Here is a 14,611-nt window from a genome sequence, read left to right as displayed (position 1 = left end):
AGGAATAAAAGCTATTTTATCCAACATTCATCAAGAATACTATACTCTTTACCAACTTCTAGAAGACCATGATATCTTCCACTTAAGAAAATTATAAATTAATTTTTTTCCAAGTTAATGAATCTGAACTGCTAATTAATTTCATTTTTAAGGAACTTCAAAAGTTTGAAAATTAATTCTAACACAAATGCTGTAAGTTACTAAAATGAAATATAAAGATGAAAAATCAAACTAATCTCTTTCATATTTAAATATCACTATAATTTGTTATTTGAACAGATTTTTTAAAACCATTTTTCTCAATAATTTATCTACAAACTAGCCTTTTTTGCTAAAGCAGTCAAACTGCATTAGGGCTCTTAGAAATCATCTTTTAATTAAGATACAAGTTAGTTTAATGGATTTCATTAATTTTTTTAAGCAAGCATAGAAAGGATACTTCAATCAGTTGAGCTTTTTATGAACTAAATTATAACATACATTATTTTTTTTTAACATCCAAGCTGTTTTTCAACGTACTCTCTATCAGCATTAGAGGCAAAGGCTGCCGCTTATAGATTCCAATATTTTAATCAAAATTCTTTATGGTGTTCACAGCAAAAACATTGTCAAAGACAAAGAAAGTTCCTACAAATGGACTCTTCAACAAGAAATGTCTGATTCAATGTTCTTTACTTGCAAAAATCTATATTGTAGGAATTAAAGGTATTTAAGTTTAGTTACTTGCCCTGTCATATCAAGATTTTTCATTTCTGCTTTCTATAAATTAATTAAGCTACATGCAATGAGAGCTGATTTTCAAAATGCATCCAAATACACAGTATATGGAGTTTAAGATTTTTGTGGGCTTATTTTATCAAAGTTAATTAACTGCCACAGGAGCGAAAAAAAAAAAAAAAAAAGCTGTGAATGGGCATGCCGCCAGCAACTAAAGATTAAATTTATTTTGATTTAGGGAACATTCATTTTTAAGATGTTAGTAACAATGCTAAATGTAAACAGACTGAAATGTGCTGCTTATAACTGGCCCAAAATACTAACACTACTAAGAAAAACCCACTATAAATATGCAGTATTATTTTTTAAGTTCAATAATATGAATTTTCTTTAAAATTAAGCCTAAATTACTGCATTTAAAAACACACACACACATTAAACATTTTTTAATCTAACCATATTAATTAAACACACACATATACACACAAATACTTCAGCATTTGTCCCCATTTCCAGTTAAAGCCATATTGCTAGTTAATGCAAATATTATATACTTCTACCTCTCTTTGAAGAACTTTAGGCCGACGTGAACTCTGGCAGATTAAAGGAAAAAGATGGGTGAGGCAAAAGTTGCTTAGATATATCAGAGGAAATAAAATATAATTTAAAGTTATCTACAACCACATTTATTTTTCTTTTGGATATGATAGGATGATCTAAATGACACAACCCAACATAACAGAGTCTTTCCTTTTTTTTGTTCTCTCTTTTACACTTACTTGTAAAGAACCCAAGCTATCAGAGCTGGTACTTGCAGGTGAGTCTCTCTTCACTTCTGGAGCAGTCTCTGGAACTCTCACTCTAACATAATTTATAAAGTGTCGCATGTTCGATACTAAGTTACTACCAGGAAACCAACTGTCATGACAGCGTTCTGGTCCACCTACTGATGCCTAAAACATAAACATAATGAATATCAAACCTTGCCAATCTGGTCTAAGGTACAATGGAAATGTAACAAGCCCAAATAATAGTCTACTGCCTGTCATATTCCTGAATCCCTTATAGTCTCATTCACAAATCACAAGGTGCTAATAAAACCAAATACAAACACAAAATTTTAGAACAAATTTCTCAGTACTAATATAGGTAAGTCCAATGGAAGTCAGCTAAACTTCTCCAGAAAAAAATACATTTTTCAATTTGGAAATACTTAGTACAGAATATTATTCATCAACCATTAGGAATAACTCATAATACAGTCAAATAATGCTAATTTGGACTAACTGTAGAAGAAAGTCTGAAAAATCAACCAAAAGTCTGACTTAGTCTTAGAGGAATCGTAATGACCTTTTAATATCTATGAAAGAATATATGTTGACTTAGAATATAAAGTACAGCCTAGTCTTTTTACTTGTCTGTTTTTTTCTTGTTTGTTTGTTTTTTTGCTGTTATTATGTTGTGTTGTATTCTGTCTTTTTGGAGGGAAGGGATGAGGAAAATATCAATTAATTATAAAATCAATTTGTAGTGACAATTACTTTTATGGAAGTGATACTTATAAAATCCTGAAACAGATTAACAAACAACTTGTATTCTTAAGTAAACATTCTCCCTTATAACAATACTTACTCCATTAACTTAAAACCTTTACAGAAACAATTTGCTATTCAAAATTAATCCCTAATCAAATTACTAGAATTTCTAGACTGAATTCCTAACGTAACAATTATTTACCAGTAATCAATGCTATTAGCATAACACCAAAAGTGCACTGACCACGTTTCTTAGATCTACATATTATGAATTACGAATTTCAAATTCAATAATTCTACAAATGGAGTTTAATGTATTAGTGAAATCCCTAAAAGAACATATGTGTGTGAAGATTAAAAAGCGCCTTTTCCAATAGTTCTTAGGAAGATTTTCATCTGAGTATCGTGAATGCATAAATACCTTTCAAGGTGACATACAACCTTTTATTAAGGCATGTCATAACTTTAACATTTAAAAATACAAGAAACTACTTACCTCTTCATCTGATTCCTCTTCAGCTGAATTTTCAAGTCCTAATTCAATCAGATATAAAACCATGCAGAGTACATGTTCTGACAGATTTTGATGATCCATCAAAATCTTTAAAAAGGGAAAAAATGCCCTGTAATTACTTTTTTTCCACAAAACATATTTCACTTAAATACCAAAAAATAGTTTAATGTTATAGATGAAAGTAACATAAAATATATATACACATATATGTGTATGTATGCATGTGTATATATATATACATATATATACAAATTTCATAATCAGACACGTAAATAAAGCTATACCTTGGTGAAAAGACAAAACTAAAACCAGTAAAACAGGTTCCCTCTCAAGATCACACAGTATTTTAGGCAATATCCAGAAATATTAGTTCACTGATTTCCTAAAGGTTAAGACATTAAATAATCCACTAAAACCATTATTATAAAAATACTAGTATCTAATAAAGTAATTTAACAGGACTATTTTACATCCTAAGTTGCTGACACTCTTCTCCTGATGACAAAGATATCAGATAAATAAGTTTGTTAAATAGGATAATTTATGCAAACGTGTTTGGCATAGCACCTGGCATATAATTGGGAGCAAAATAATTGTTTATGGAACATTAATATTCTTAAAATCTGTCTCTAAAATTAAAGCTCTGAACCTGAGTGTTTTGTGCTGTTGTGTAAATGTGTATGCAGTGTGTGGTTTATATGAGTGAGAAAGGAAAAAGAAATGCAAGTGGTTAGGAGAGAGGCTTCTCTGAGGAAATACTGATAAATCTGACCTTATACACAGAATACACAATGCAAGCCTTACACATTTTTTGCAGGACTATGGGGCTAACCTACACCAATCACTCATTCAATATGATGCAACAAACTATTAACCAGAAGACACATAAAATACCATAAGAAAAAAACAGCCTGGCAGCTATCATGTTGTCTTCATTATTTAAAAAAAAAAGAAAAAGCCATCTGGTCAAACTATGGAAGGGGTAAGAGGAGGAGCTTCTGTGGGGAGTGGCATTGTCAGCTGCAGATGAGACTAAAGAGAACAAAAAAGAGGCCAGTCTAGGCTGAGCCTAGCAGAAACTGCCCAAACGGCAGAGGGAGCTTGGAAAGGACTTAGTCACTTAGGAGCTAATCTATTGTGACTAAAAAATAAAGACTTTCAGTTCACTGACTTTCTAATGCTTATTCTGACTACTGAGAAGGCTTTTCCATTCATATTTTGTGTGGCACAGTGGTGAGGAGAATAGACTTTCAAAACCTTTTAAAAACCTGAATTTTTTTTTTTTTCGGTACGTGGGCCTCTCACTGCTGTGGCCTCTCCCGTTGCGGAGCACAGGCTCTGGACGCGCAGGCTCAGCGGCCATGGCTCACGGGCCTAGCTGCTCCGTGGCATGTGGGACCTTCCCGGACCGGGGCACGAACCTGTGTCCCCTGCATCGGCAGGCGGACTCTCAACCACTGCGCCACCAGGGAAGCCCTAAAAACCTGATTTTTTATACAAATTCTGTATATACTTAGCTATTTGACCTTGAGCGACATCTGGCCTTAAGTTTTCTCATCTTTAAAACTGGAATAGTAGTCCAGAATTATTGCAAGGATTACATGATTACTATCTGTAACTTGCTTCATACAGTATCTAGCAATTGATGTTCAATAAATAGGAGATAGGTGGTATGGATAGTGGGAGGAGCAAGAACAGTAAGAGGGGACTGAAGGCTGGGAGGCAACAAAGGTCATTTTTTCTAATCCAGTACTTTACAGGGAGGAAACCAAGGCTCAGCCACACACTCAGCTAGCACAAGCAATACTAGAACACAGTTTCAAACTCCCAAGGATTGCCTATCATTACTACTCTGCCTTCTCTTAATAAATAAAGCATTACTAGCTAAAATCAAATAAATTTTGGCTTGAAATCCTATGGCATTACATCTTACAGCTTCAAATGAGTAACTTAAAGGCTAAGAAAAGAAAAAACTTTATTAGGTACTACAAAAAAAATAAAACTCGTTTCTGGGATTTTTATCAACATGTTCTATATTAAAGTTTTTAAATATTAAACATGGCAGGAGATGAAATGGTTTACTGACACTGATTTTTAGAAAGTTGGCCTGCCAATGCAATGTCAATTAAAGGTTCTTCTATTATCATAAAAGTCATGAAAGCTATTACAAAGTTGAGATTTTTAAAAATTTGTTCATAATAATCTTATAACAATTAAATATTGCCTTTCTATTTTTGATGAAATATTATTTTTACAGTAAGCAAATAAAAAGGTTGAAAAAATTTAACTTGAAAGGACACAAATCATTTGCAGTAGGCTTCTTCAATTTTTAAATCAAGAATTACTGACATTTATTATCCATAAGATGTTACGGAAAAACCCAAAGAAACTTTTTGCCCAACTCAATATATGTACTTAGCTTCACTATCTGAACTAGTTATTTAATCTCTAAAACTTAAAAATATCTGAAAAATGAGAATAACAACAGAACTTTCACTCATAAGGAAGTTTCCTAGAATTAAACAAAGTAATGTATATAAGTGCATATAAAGTATTTGAAACAAAATCTGGCACTAAGTAGACATTCAAAAAAAATTTGTAAAAAATAAAACCACAAATATCTTTTTAGTAAGAAAAAATATTCTACTTTTTTAATGAAAAAAAGAACATTTTAAATCATTTTACTGAATAATTCTCTTAGAAATTAATGAAAATAAACCATTCAAGATTTTTTTGAGGCACATGTCTAAAATTTTAACAGGAGTAGTTTTGACAAGTAAAATGAATAACTGGTCATGGGGTAGAGTTAAAAAGAATAGGGAGTACAGAAATCTAAAAGTTATATTTGTTTACACAGCAAACAAGAAAAAAACTGAAGTGTCTACTTAACTAAATTTAATGTATATTTTCTTAAGTAATTTAAGTAATGTATATGTAATTGTAAATTTGCCTAACAAATAGGCTTACTTTTTAAATTTAATTTTTAATTTTTCAAATTCTAATTAGAAAGAAGAAACAATAGTTTTTTTTGTATCTAACTGTATAATGTTTATTGTGTCTAGTTACTTTATAAATGTCTATAGTTATTTTATCTATATAACATGAGTATAGTTTGTCTTTCATTTCTTATCCAGGTTCGAACATAAATATGCCTGTTATATATATATATACACACATACTCCATGACATTATGTATACAATTTTTGAGTACACAACTAATGTTAGCCAAATAAGTAAGTCCGTTCTGCGTGAGAAGACCAAAGGATAAAACAAATTCTAGGTAACAAAAAAGTAAAAGCATCACCTTTTGAGTTTCTAAGATATTTAACAAAAGAATATCCTTAATGTTGTCACATAGGAGCCCATTCAAATCCCTCCATGTCACATTCCTGATCAGAGGAAGAAAGCCAAGAGAACAAGCCTAAACACAGGGTCACTGGCTCCTATGGCTGCCATGTTAGTTTTGTCATTTTAGTGGATTCTGGTGGTTGTTTGGTCCCTACTGTTCATTTCATTCTTCCTGTACTCACACAATATTTCACTTCTTGTGGCACAGAAACCATAAAAAAATATTCCTATCTGAAACTGATAAGATGAATAGTTTCCCCCCCAAAATGGTATAGCTGTTATTTTCAACTTAGATTTGAAATTACATAAAGAATACAATTCATATATATGTGATTATGACATATCCTCACACATCTTAAACATATAAATACACTTTGCTTTATAAATAGTGTATTTATGTAAATATTATCCTTTAGCACTTTTATTTACAAATTATGGTAATACATTCTAATCTGAGTCTTTCTATTCAAATTACTACTGTACCTTGTAAAGCAGAGTGAATAGCACAATGTGTAAAGTTTTACAGTGCAAAAGTCTCATGAGACCTTTATAGCTGGGATGGAGTGGCGTCCTTTTCTTATAGGGAGGCCAGGGATTTCCAGGGAATTTTCCACTCTGTTTTAAACTGTAAAAATAAAACAAAACTAAAATTAGATGATAGACTCAAGATTAAAATGTAATTTAAATGGTGATTCCATAGCTTCATCACACACTATATATGTTACTTTAGCACTTTTTGTAATAGCCTTAGGTACAGATCATAACTTCCTCTACCTTTTTCTGGATGTATCATATTATTGATTCATTACCATTGAACTCATAGCCAACAGCACTATAACAGCCTGAACAAAGCTTATCTGACAACAAATTTTCTCTGTAAGGCACATCAAAGCCTTCTTGCCCTCCGGAACACTAAACAGCACTTTGGCACTACACTTGGGGAACATTTTAGACAACGAAATCACCAAAGGACAAAAATGCAAAAACATAGCACTAAATTGACCATGAAAAGGACACGTTTACAGTATGAGCTGAAACAAGAGGGTAGAGTTCTGCTTTGTTCCACTACAACCTTAGGTGCCCTCTGCATATCCACCGAGATCTGTGACTAAACAAGAAATTGCTCCGAGTACTGATTTCGGGCATAAACATAAATTTTACCAAGTAGCCAAATTTGCAAAATAGAATTTGCAAATAATGAGGATCAATTGTATATGACAGAATTAGCATTACAAATCAGTGAGAAAAGGATGGATTGTTCTATAAATAGTCCTGGAGCTGGTTTTCTGTAGGGGAAAAAAAATAAATAAATCACTACTTCAATCTACATATAAAAATCAACTCCAGGTGGATTAAAAATCCAAATATAAAAGTAAAACTTTAGAACTGATAAACTTTAGACAACCTAACAGAAAAATCATTGAAGAATAATCCATACACCAATCTCATACCAAGAATCATGAAGGGAAATTAATAAGTTTTTTTAAAAGTAATCCAGAGAATGCAAGTGAGTTATACATTCAGCACTTGAAGTTAAAATGACAGAATGAACATAAATATTTAATTTTACTTTCACTCAAAACTCCAATAAAAATATAGTAATGGTATTTCTTAAAGGATGAAAAGCACCAGGATGAAGAAAATCCGGAAAAAAAAAATGCAAACTTTTGTCAATTGGAAAGCAAATTGATACATGTTGACTCTAGTAAACCTAAGAAAGCCAAATCACAGGAAGGCAATGGGGACAGCTGAGAATCAACCCCAATTACACTGCAGAATCCTCAAAAGGCTCAGAAACTGGAAACACCTGGTTCTTCAATAACTGGAGTTGGGGAGATAGGAGGCTAAATTGAGGATTGGATGAAAACTGCTTCTCCCCCACCCCAACAGAATTCTGGCTAGAGAATTCATCTCTGGAGAAGGTAAAACACAAGCACAGTTAAGGGCAGGAGGATGGGCGATTAAAATCATCGTATGCCTAGAAAGTCCAGGGGCCCTTTGAGAGTCACTGAGATTTCACCCTCTTTATGCAAATTCCTTCTTAAGAAATCTTTGTCTCTGAAGTTTTCTTAAGCTATGGTATTGACCTAAAACAATAGGAGGAGGTATGGCCAGGACCAAACTGCTTGAGTCCCATTATTCTTGCATTTGGAACACTCTCTATGGCAGACTGTATTGTTGTTCCCAGCTGTTGGATCACTTCCTTAAAAGAGGAGGACATCCCTGCTCATTGCCATATGACATGAGGTTCCTCACTGCTGGTACATTACATATTTCCACCCCATCACCAGGCTTGATGTGAGCCAGTAGAATGTGAGAAAAATGACAGAGGAAAAAAAGAAAGTCATCATATGCATTTTGACTCAAAGCACTTAGGCTCTGACTCCATTCAGTTCACAAAATAATGGCAGCCAGACCATTACCTTCTGGGCAATATTTGAAAATACTTCTCTGAGGAATCTGACAAAACCAAAAAGGAAGTTCTAAAGAGACTAACATAAGGGCTTCTCAACAAACCTGCCTGCCCAAATCACACTATGTTAAAGCTCAGAATCTACAAAGATCCATCAAGGCATGGAGAGCTCTTCATCACAAGCAGCCAGAACTATCAGACATCCAAAGAATGCAGCTAACATAAAAGCTAGAGACTGAACAGTAGAAAACTCAACTTAGAGGAAACAAATATCAGGTAGGGAGGGGGAAAAAATCTTAAAAATAATAAATTACAAGAAGAGGCAACATGGTTTCCTGTTACATGGGTTTGGAAGGGGAAAGTCAGTACAGCCCACATACCCCGTGTTAGCAGAATTTCCTGACATCTATATGAGGTGAGAACGCCTAGAAACAGGAAAGAATGAATCCACAGTTTGGTCTCCATATAGGAGATGATTTTTCCTGAATATCTTCTGAGACAAGGACAGGAAAAGTTGGCCTTTTCAGCATTTCAAGATCCTTCTGCCTGTGGGTATGTTAGGAGCAAAGGCATATTCTCAAGATGCTGATGTGATTCCTCAACATAATATCGATGAGAGAATGACCCAGACAAGAGGAAGAAGAGGAGGAAATGGCAGCTTCTCAGGGACTGTTGACATTCCAGGATGTAGTCATAGAATTTTCTCAGGATGAGTGGGAATTTCTAGACAGCACTCAATGGGAATTGTACAGGGATATGATGTTAGAGAACTATAAAAACCTGGTCTCCTTGGGTCCTGACTCTAAGCCAGACCTGGTCACCTTTACGGAGCAAAAGAAGGGTCCCTGGGATGTGAAGGGAATGGAGACAATAGCCATACACTCAGGAACTGGGGCCCCCCACCCAGGTGGAGGATGGTGACTTCAGGCTGAGCATAAGATTCCTGGTGCACCACCCTGTTACGTCACCACCAACCAACCAGAAGAAAGTCACACACCCTGCAGCCCTCACCCCAAATTTTGCTTATAAAAACTTCACCCTGAAAACCATGGGGGAATTTGGGGTTTTTTACAGCACAAGCCACCTGTTGTCCTTGCTTAGCCCTGCAATAAACCTTTCTCTGCTCAAAAAAAAAAAAAAAAATTACCATCAACATATCAGAGAAATGAATTGCATCTATGATTCAAGAAGAGGATGCCATTAAGTTTGCTTTAAAAAAAAAACTGGTTTCTATATAATACTATAGTGGCTACATATAAGCATAATTTTCAAAGCAATCCCAATAGCCTATGATTAAATGTTTCAATTATTCTATTTCATTTAGCGTAGAAAAGCAATTTTTAGTTTTTATTTTATTCCTTTGTTTGTTTTAAGCACTAGGCCCCTAAATACGCAGCACCTCTTCTGAAATAAAGGTTATATATTTGTTCAAGGCAGCAGGTAATACATCATTCTGACTGTTCTTTTCAAAATCATTAATGAAATAATGCAAATGAAAAGCTACATGACAACAAAAAAAATTTTAAGTGACTCAAACCAACACTTAATTATTGACTAGCTTGAGACAAAAATGACATATATAAACTCATACATCATACTTTAAAACATGGGCCAGCAGCCATTAACCTTCAAGATGGGAGATGGGAAGCAACAGAAATATCAGAAATTACAGTTCAAAAAGATTTGCTTTTCAGCTGAATTTAAAGTAACCACTATATAAAAATCACATTTGTCTTTTGGAAATGGTCTAGACAATAGTTCCAACACTGCCATTAACAAACGTATTTCACTGAACTTCTCTGGACCACAATGTCCTTATATGTAAAATATAACAATGAATTGAGTGGATGGTTTTCCAACTGTTGGTTTGTTTTTGCTCTTGTTGTTTTTTGTTTTTGTTTTTCTCATTTTAAAAGCTGAATTGCCCATTAAGGGGTATTTGGAAGGGAGTGAGGAAAACGGGATGAGCCACCTCCACTCTCTTAGGCCTTCCATTGCTGTTGCCCAACCCCCTCTTCCAGTGATGGCTCCCAAGACATTTCTACAGAAGCTGGAGAGATCTTGAAGTTCTTTTCTGCAATAAGATCCTAAAATTCTAAAGGTCTAAACATCACACAAAGAAAATGGCTTATTTTCACTTAAACTCTCAGCACAAAAAAATTTTAAGAAACTTACTTTTCATTCATTTAGCAATTACTGATTATCTACAAAGTGCCCTGCATCAAGATAGATTCCAAAGACATAATAGCGGGACTTCCCTGGTGGCGAAGTGGTTAAGAATCCGCCTGCCAAAGCAGGGGATACGGGTTTGAGCCCCAGTCCGGGAGGATCCCACATGCTGTGGAGAAACTAAGCCCATGAGCTGCAACTACTGAGCCTATGCTCTACAGCCCACAAGCCACAACTACTGAGGCCGTGTGCCACAACTACTGAAGCCCGTGCACCTAGAGTGCATGCTCCGCAAAAAGAAAAGCCACCGCAATGAGAAGCCAGTGCACTGCAACCAAGAGTAGTCCACTCGCCACAACAAGAAAAAACCCACACGCAGCAACAAAGACCCAGCACAGCCAAAACAAACAAACAAACAAATAAATAAAGACAGAGGGACCTTCAGGATGGCAGAAGAGTGAGACGTGGAGATCACCTTCCTCCACACAAACACATCAGAAATACATCTACACGTGGAACAACTCCTACAGAACACCCACTGAACACTGGCAGAAGACCTCAGACTTCCCCAAAGGCAAGAAACTCCCCACGTACCTGGATAGGGCAAAAGACAAAAGAAAAAACAGAGACAAAAGAATAGGGACAGGACCTGCATCAGTGGGAGGGAGCTGTGAAGGAGGAAAAGTTTCCACACACTAGGAGCCCCTTCACTGGCAGAGACAGGGAGTGGGCAGGGGGGGAGCGTCAGAGCCACGGAGGAGAGCAATAACAGAGGTGCAGAGGGCAAAGCAGAGAGATTCCCACACAGAGGATTGGTGCCAACTAGCACTCACCAGCCTAAGAGGCTGGTCTGCTCACCAGCTGGGACAGGTTGGGGGCTGGGAGTTGAGGCTCCTGCTTCGGAGGTCAGATACCAGGGAGAGGACTGGGGTTGGCTGCGTGAACACAGCATGAAGGAGGTTAGTGCGCCACAGCTAGCCAGGAGGGAGTCCGGGAAAAAGTCTGGACCTGCCTAAGAGGCAAGAGACCATTGTTTCGGGGTGCGTGAGGAGAGGGGATTCAGAGTACCGCCTAAATGAGCTCCAGAGACGGGTGCAAGCCGCGGCTATTGGCGTGGACACCAGAGACGGGCATGATAGGCTAAGGCTGCTGCTGTAGCCACGAAGTAGCCTGAGGGCAAGCACAGGTCACTAACCACAACTCCCCTCCCGGGAGCCTGTGCAGCCTGCCACTGCCAGGGTTCCGAGATCCAGGGACAACTTCTCCAGGAGAACACAACGTGCGCCTCAGGCTGTTGTAACATCACGCCAGCCTCTGCCGACCCAGGCTCACCCCGCACCCCGTGCCCCTCCCTCCCCCTGGCCTGAGTGAGCCAGAGCCCCCTAATCAGCTGCTACTTCAACCCCATCCTGTCGGGGCGTGGAATAGACACCCTCAGGCAACCTACATGCAGAGAAAAGGCCAAATCCAAAGCTGAACCCCAGGAGCTGTGCAAACAAAGAAGAGAAAGGGAAATTTCTCCCAGCAGCCTTGGGAGCAGCAGATTAAACCTCCACAATCAACTTCATGTATCCTGCATCTGTGGAATACCTGAATAGACAACGAATCATCCCAAAATTGAGGCGGTGGAATTTGGGAGCAACTGTAGACTTGGGGTTTGCTTTCTGCAGCTAATTTGTTTCTGATTTTATGTTTATCTTAATTTAGTATTTAGGGCTTATTTTCACTGGTAGATTTGTTTATTGATTTGGTTGCTCTCTTTTTTTATATATGTATATATATATATATATATATATAGTTTCCTTTTTCTCTTCTTTTCTTTTTTTTTTTTTTTTTTTTTTTAATTTATTTATGGCTGTGTTGGGTCTTCGTTTCTGTGCAAGGGCTTTCTCTAGTTGTGGCAAGTGGGGGCCACTCTTCATCGCGGTGCACGGGCCTCTCACTATCGCGGCCTCTCTTGTTGCGGAGCACAGGCTCCAGATGCTCAGGCTCAGTAATTGTGGCTCATGGGCCCAGTTGCTTCGCGGCATGTGGGATCTTCCCAGACCAGGGCTCGAACCCGTGTCCCCTGCATTGGCAGGAGGATTCTCAACCACTGCGCCACCAGGGAAGCCCTCCTTTTTCTCTTTTTGTGAGTGTGTATGTGTATGCTTCTTTGTGTGATTTTGTATGTATGGCTTTGCTTTTACCATTTGTCCTAGGGTTCTGTCTGTTATTTTTTTGTTTGTGTTTTTATTTTTATTTTTTAGTATAGTTTTTAGTGCTTGTTATCATTGGTGAATTTGTTTTTTGGTTTGGTTGCTCTCTTCTTTCTTTCTTTTTTAAATTACTGTTGTATTTTTTTATTTTTAATCACATTTTTTAATTTTTTATTTTAATAACTTTTTTTTTTCTTTTTTTTCTCTCTCTTTTTTCTCCCTTTTCTTCTGAGCCATGTGGCTGACAGGGTCTTGGTGCTCTGGCCGGGTGTCAGGCCTGAGCCTCTGAGGTGAAATAGCACAGTTCAGGACACTGGACCACCAGAGACCTCCCAGCTCCATGTAAATTCAAATGGAGAAAGCTCTCCCAGAGATCTCCATCTCAACGCTAAGACCCAGCTCCACTTAATGACCAGCAAGCTACAGTGCTGGACACCCTATGCCAAACAGCTAGCAAGACAGAAACACAACATCACCCATCAGTAGAGAGGTTGCCTAAAATCATAATAAGGTCACAGACACCCCAAAACACACCAACAGACACGGTCCTGCCCACCAGAAAGAGAAGATCCAGCCTCATCCACCAGAACACAGGCACTAGTCCCCTCCACCAGGAAGCCTACACAACCCACTAAACCAACCCTAGCCACTGGGGGCAGCCACTAAAAACAATGGGAACTACGAACCTGCAGCCTGCAAAAAGGAGACCCCAAACACACTAAGTAAAGCAAAATGAGAAGACACAGAAACACACAGCAGATGAAGGAGCAAGGTAAAAACCTATCAGACAAAACGAATGAAGAGGATATAGGCAGTCTACCTGAAAAAGAATTCAGAGTAATAATAGTAAAGATGATCCAAAATCTTGGAAATAGAATGGAGAAAATACAAGAAACGTTTAACAAGGACATAGAAGAACTAAAGATGAAACAAGCAACAATGAACACCACAATAAGTGAAATTAAAAATTCTCTAGAAGGAATTAATAGCAGAATAACTGAGGCAGAAGAATGGATAAGTGACCTGGAAGATAGAATAGTGGAAACAACTACTGCAGAAGAGAATAAAGAAAAAAGAATGAAAAATATTGAGGACAGTCTCAGAGACCTCTGGGACAATAATAAACGCACCAACATTCAAATTATAGGGGTCCCAGAAGTAGAAGAGAAAAAGAAAGGGACTGAGAAAATATTTGAAGAGATTATAGTTAAAACTTCCCTAATATGGGAAAGGAAATATTCAATCAAGTACAGGAAGCACAGAGAGTCCCATACAGGATAAATCCAAGGAGAAACACACCAAGACACATATCAATCAAACTATCAAAAACTAAATATGAAGAAAAAATACTAAATGCAGCAAGGGAGAAACAAAAATTAACATACAAGAGAATCCCCATAAGGTTAACAGCTGATCTTTCCGCAGAAATTCTGCAAGCCAGAAGGGAGTGGAAGGACATATTTAAAGTGGTGAAAGGGAAAAACTTACAACCAAGATTACCCTACCCAGCAAGGATCTCATTCAGATTCGATGGAGAAATTAAAACCTTTGCAGACAAGCAAAAGCTAAGAGAATTCAGCACCACCAATCCAGTTTTACAACAAATGCTAAAGGAACTTCTCTATACAGGAAACACAAGAGAAGGGAAAGAACTACAATAACAAAACCAAAACAATTAAGAAAATGGTAATAGGAACATACATATCGATAACTACCT

General features: G+C 36.9%; 1 protein-coding gene across 3 annotated transcripts in view; it reads right to left on the bottom strand.

The window, feature by feature from the left end:
- UBR3 (ubiquitin protein ligase E3 component n-recognin 3) overlaps nucleotides 1-14,611 on the bottom strand; it is a 229,566-nt gene that overhangs the window by 98,422 nt on the left and 116,533 nt on the right. For all 3 annotated transcript variants that reach the window (XM_082630548.1, XM_082630550.1, XM_082630549.1), the window contains exons 20-22: nucleotides 6,598-6,739; nucleotides 2,749-2,853; nucleotides 1,497-1,670 (exon numbers count right to left, since the gene is read on the bottom strand). In XM_082630548.1, coding sequence (XP_082486674.1) covers nucleotides 1,497-1,670; nucleotides 2,749-2,853; nucleotides 6,598-6,739 — 421 coding nt within the window. The remainder of the gene's footprint in view (nucleotides 1-1,496; nucleotides 1,671-2,748; nucleotides 2,854-6,597; nucleotides 6,740-14,611) is intronic.

Source organism: Mesoplodon mirus (genome assembly GCF_964341445.2).
Source record: "Mesoplodon mirus genome assembly, chromosome: 8".
In the NCBI taxonomy this organism is placed as follows: domain Eukaryota; kingdom Metazoa; phylum Chordata; class Mammalia; order Artiodactyla; family Ziphiidae; genus Mesoplodon; species Mesoplodon mirus.
The sequence above is the reverse complement of the archived record's forward strand: the minus strand, read 5'-3'. Positions and strand labels throughout refer to the sequence as shown.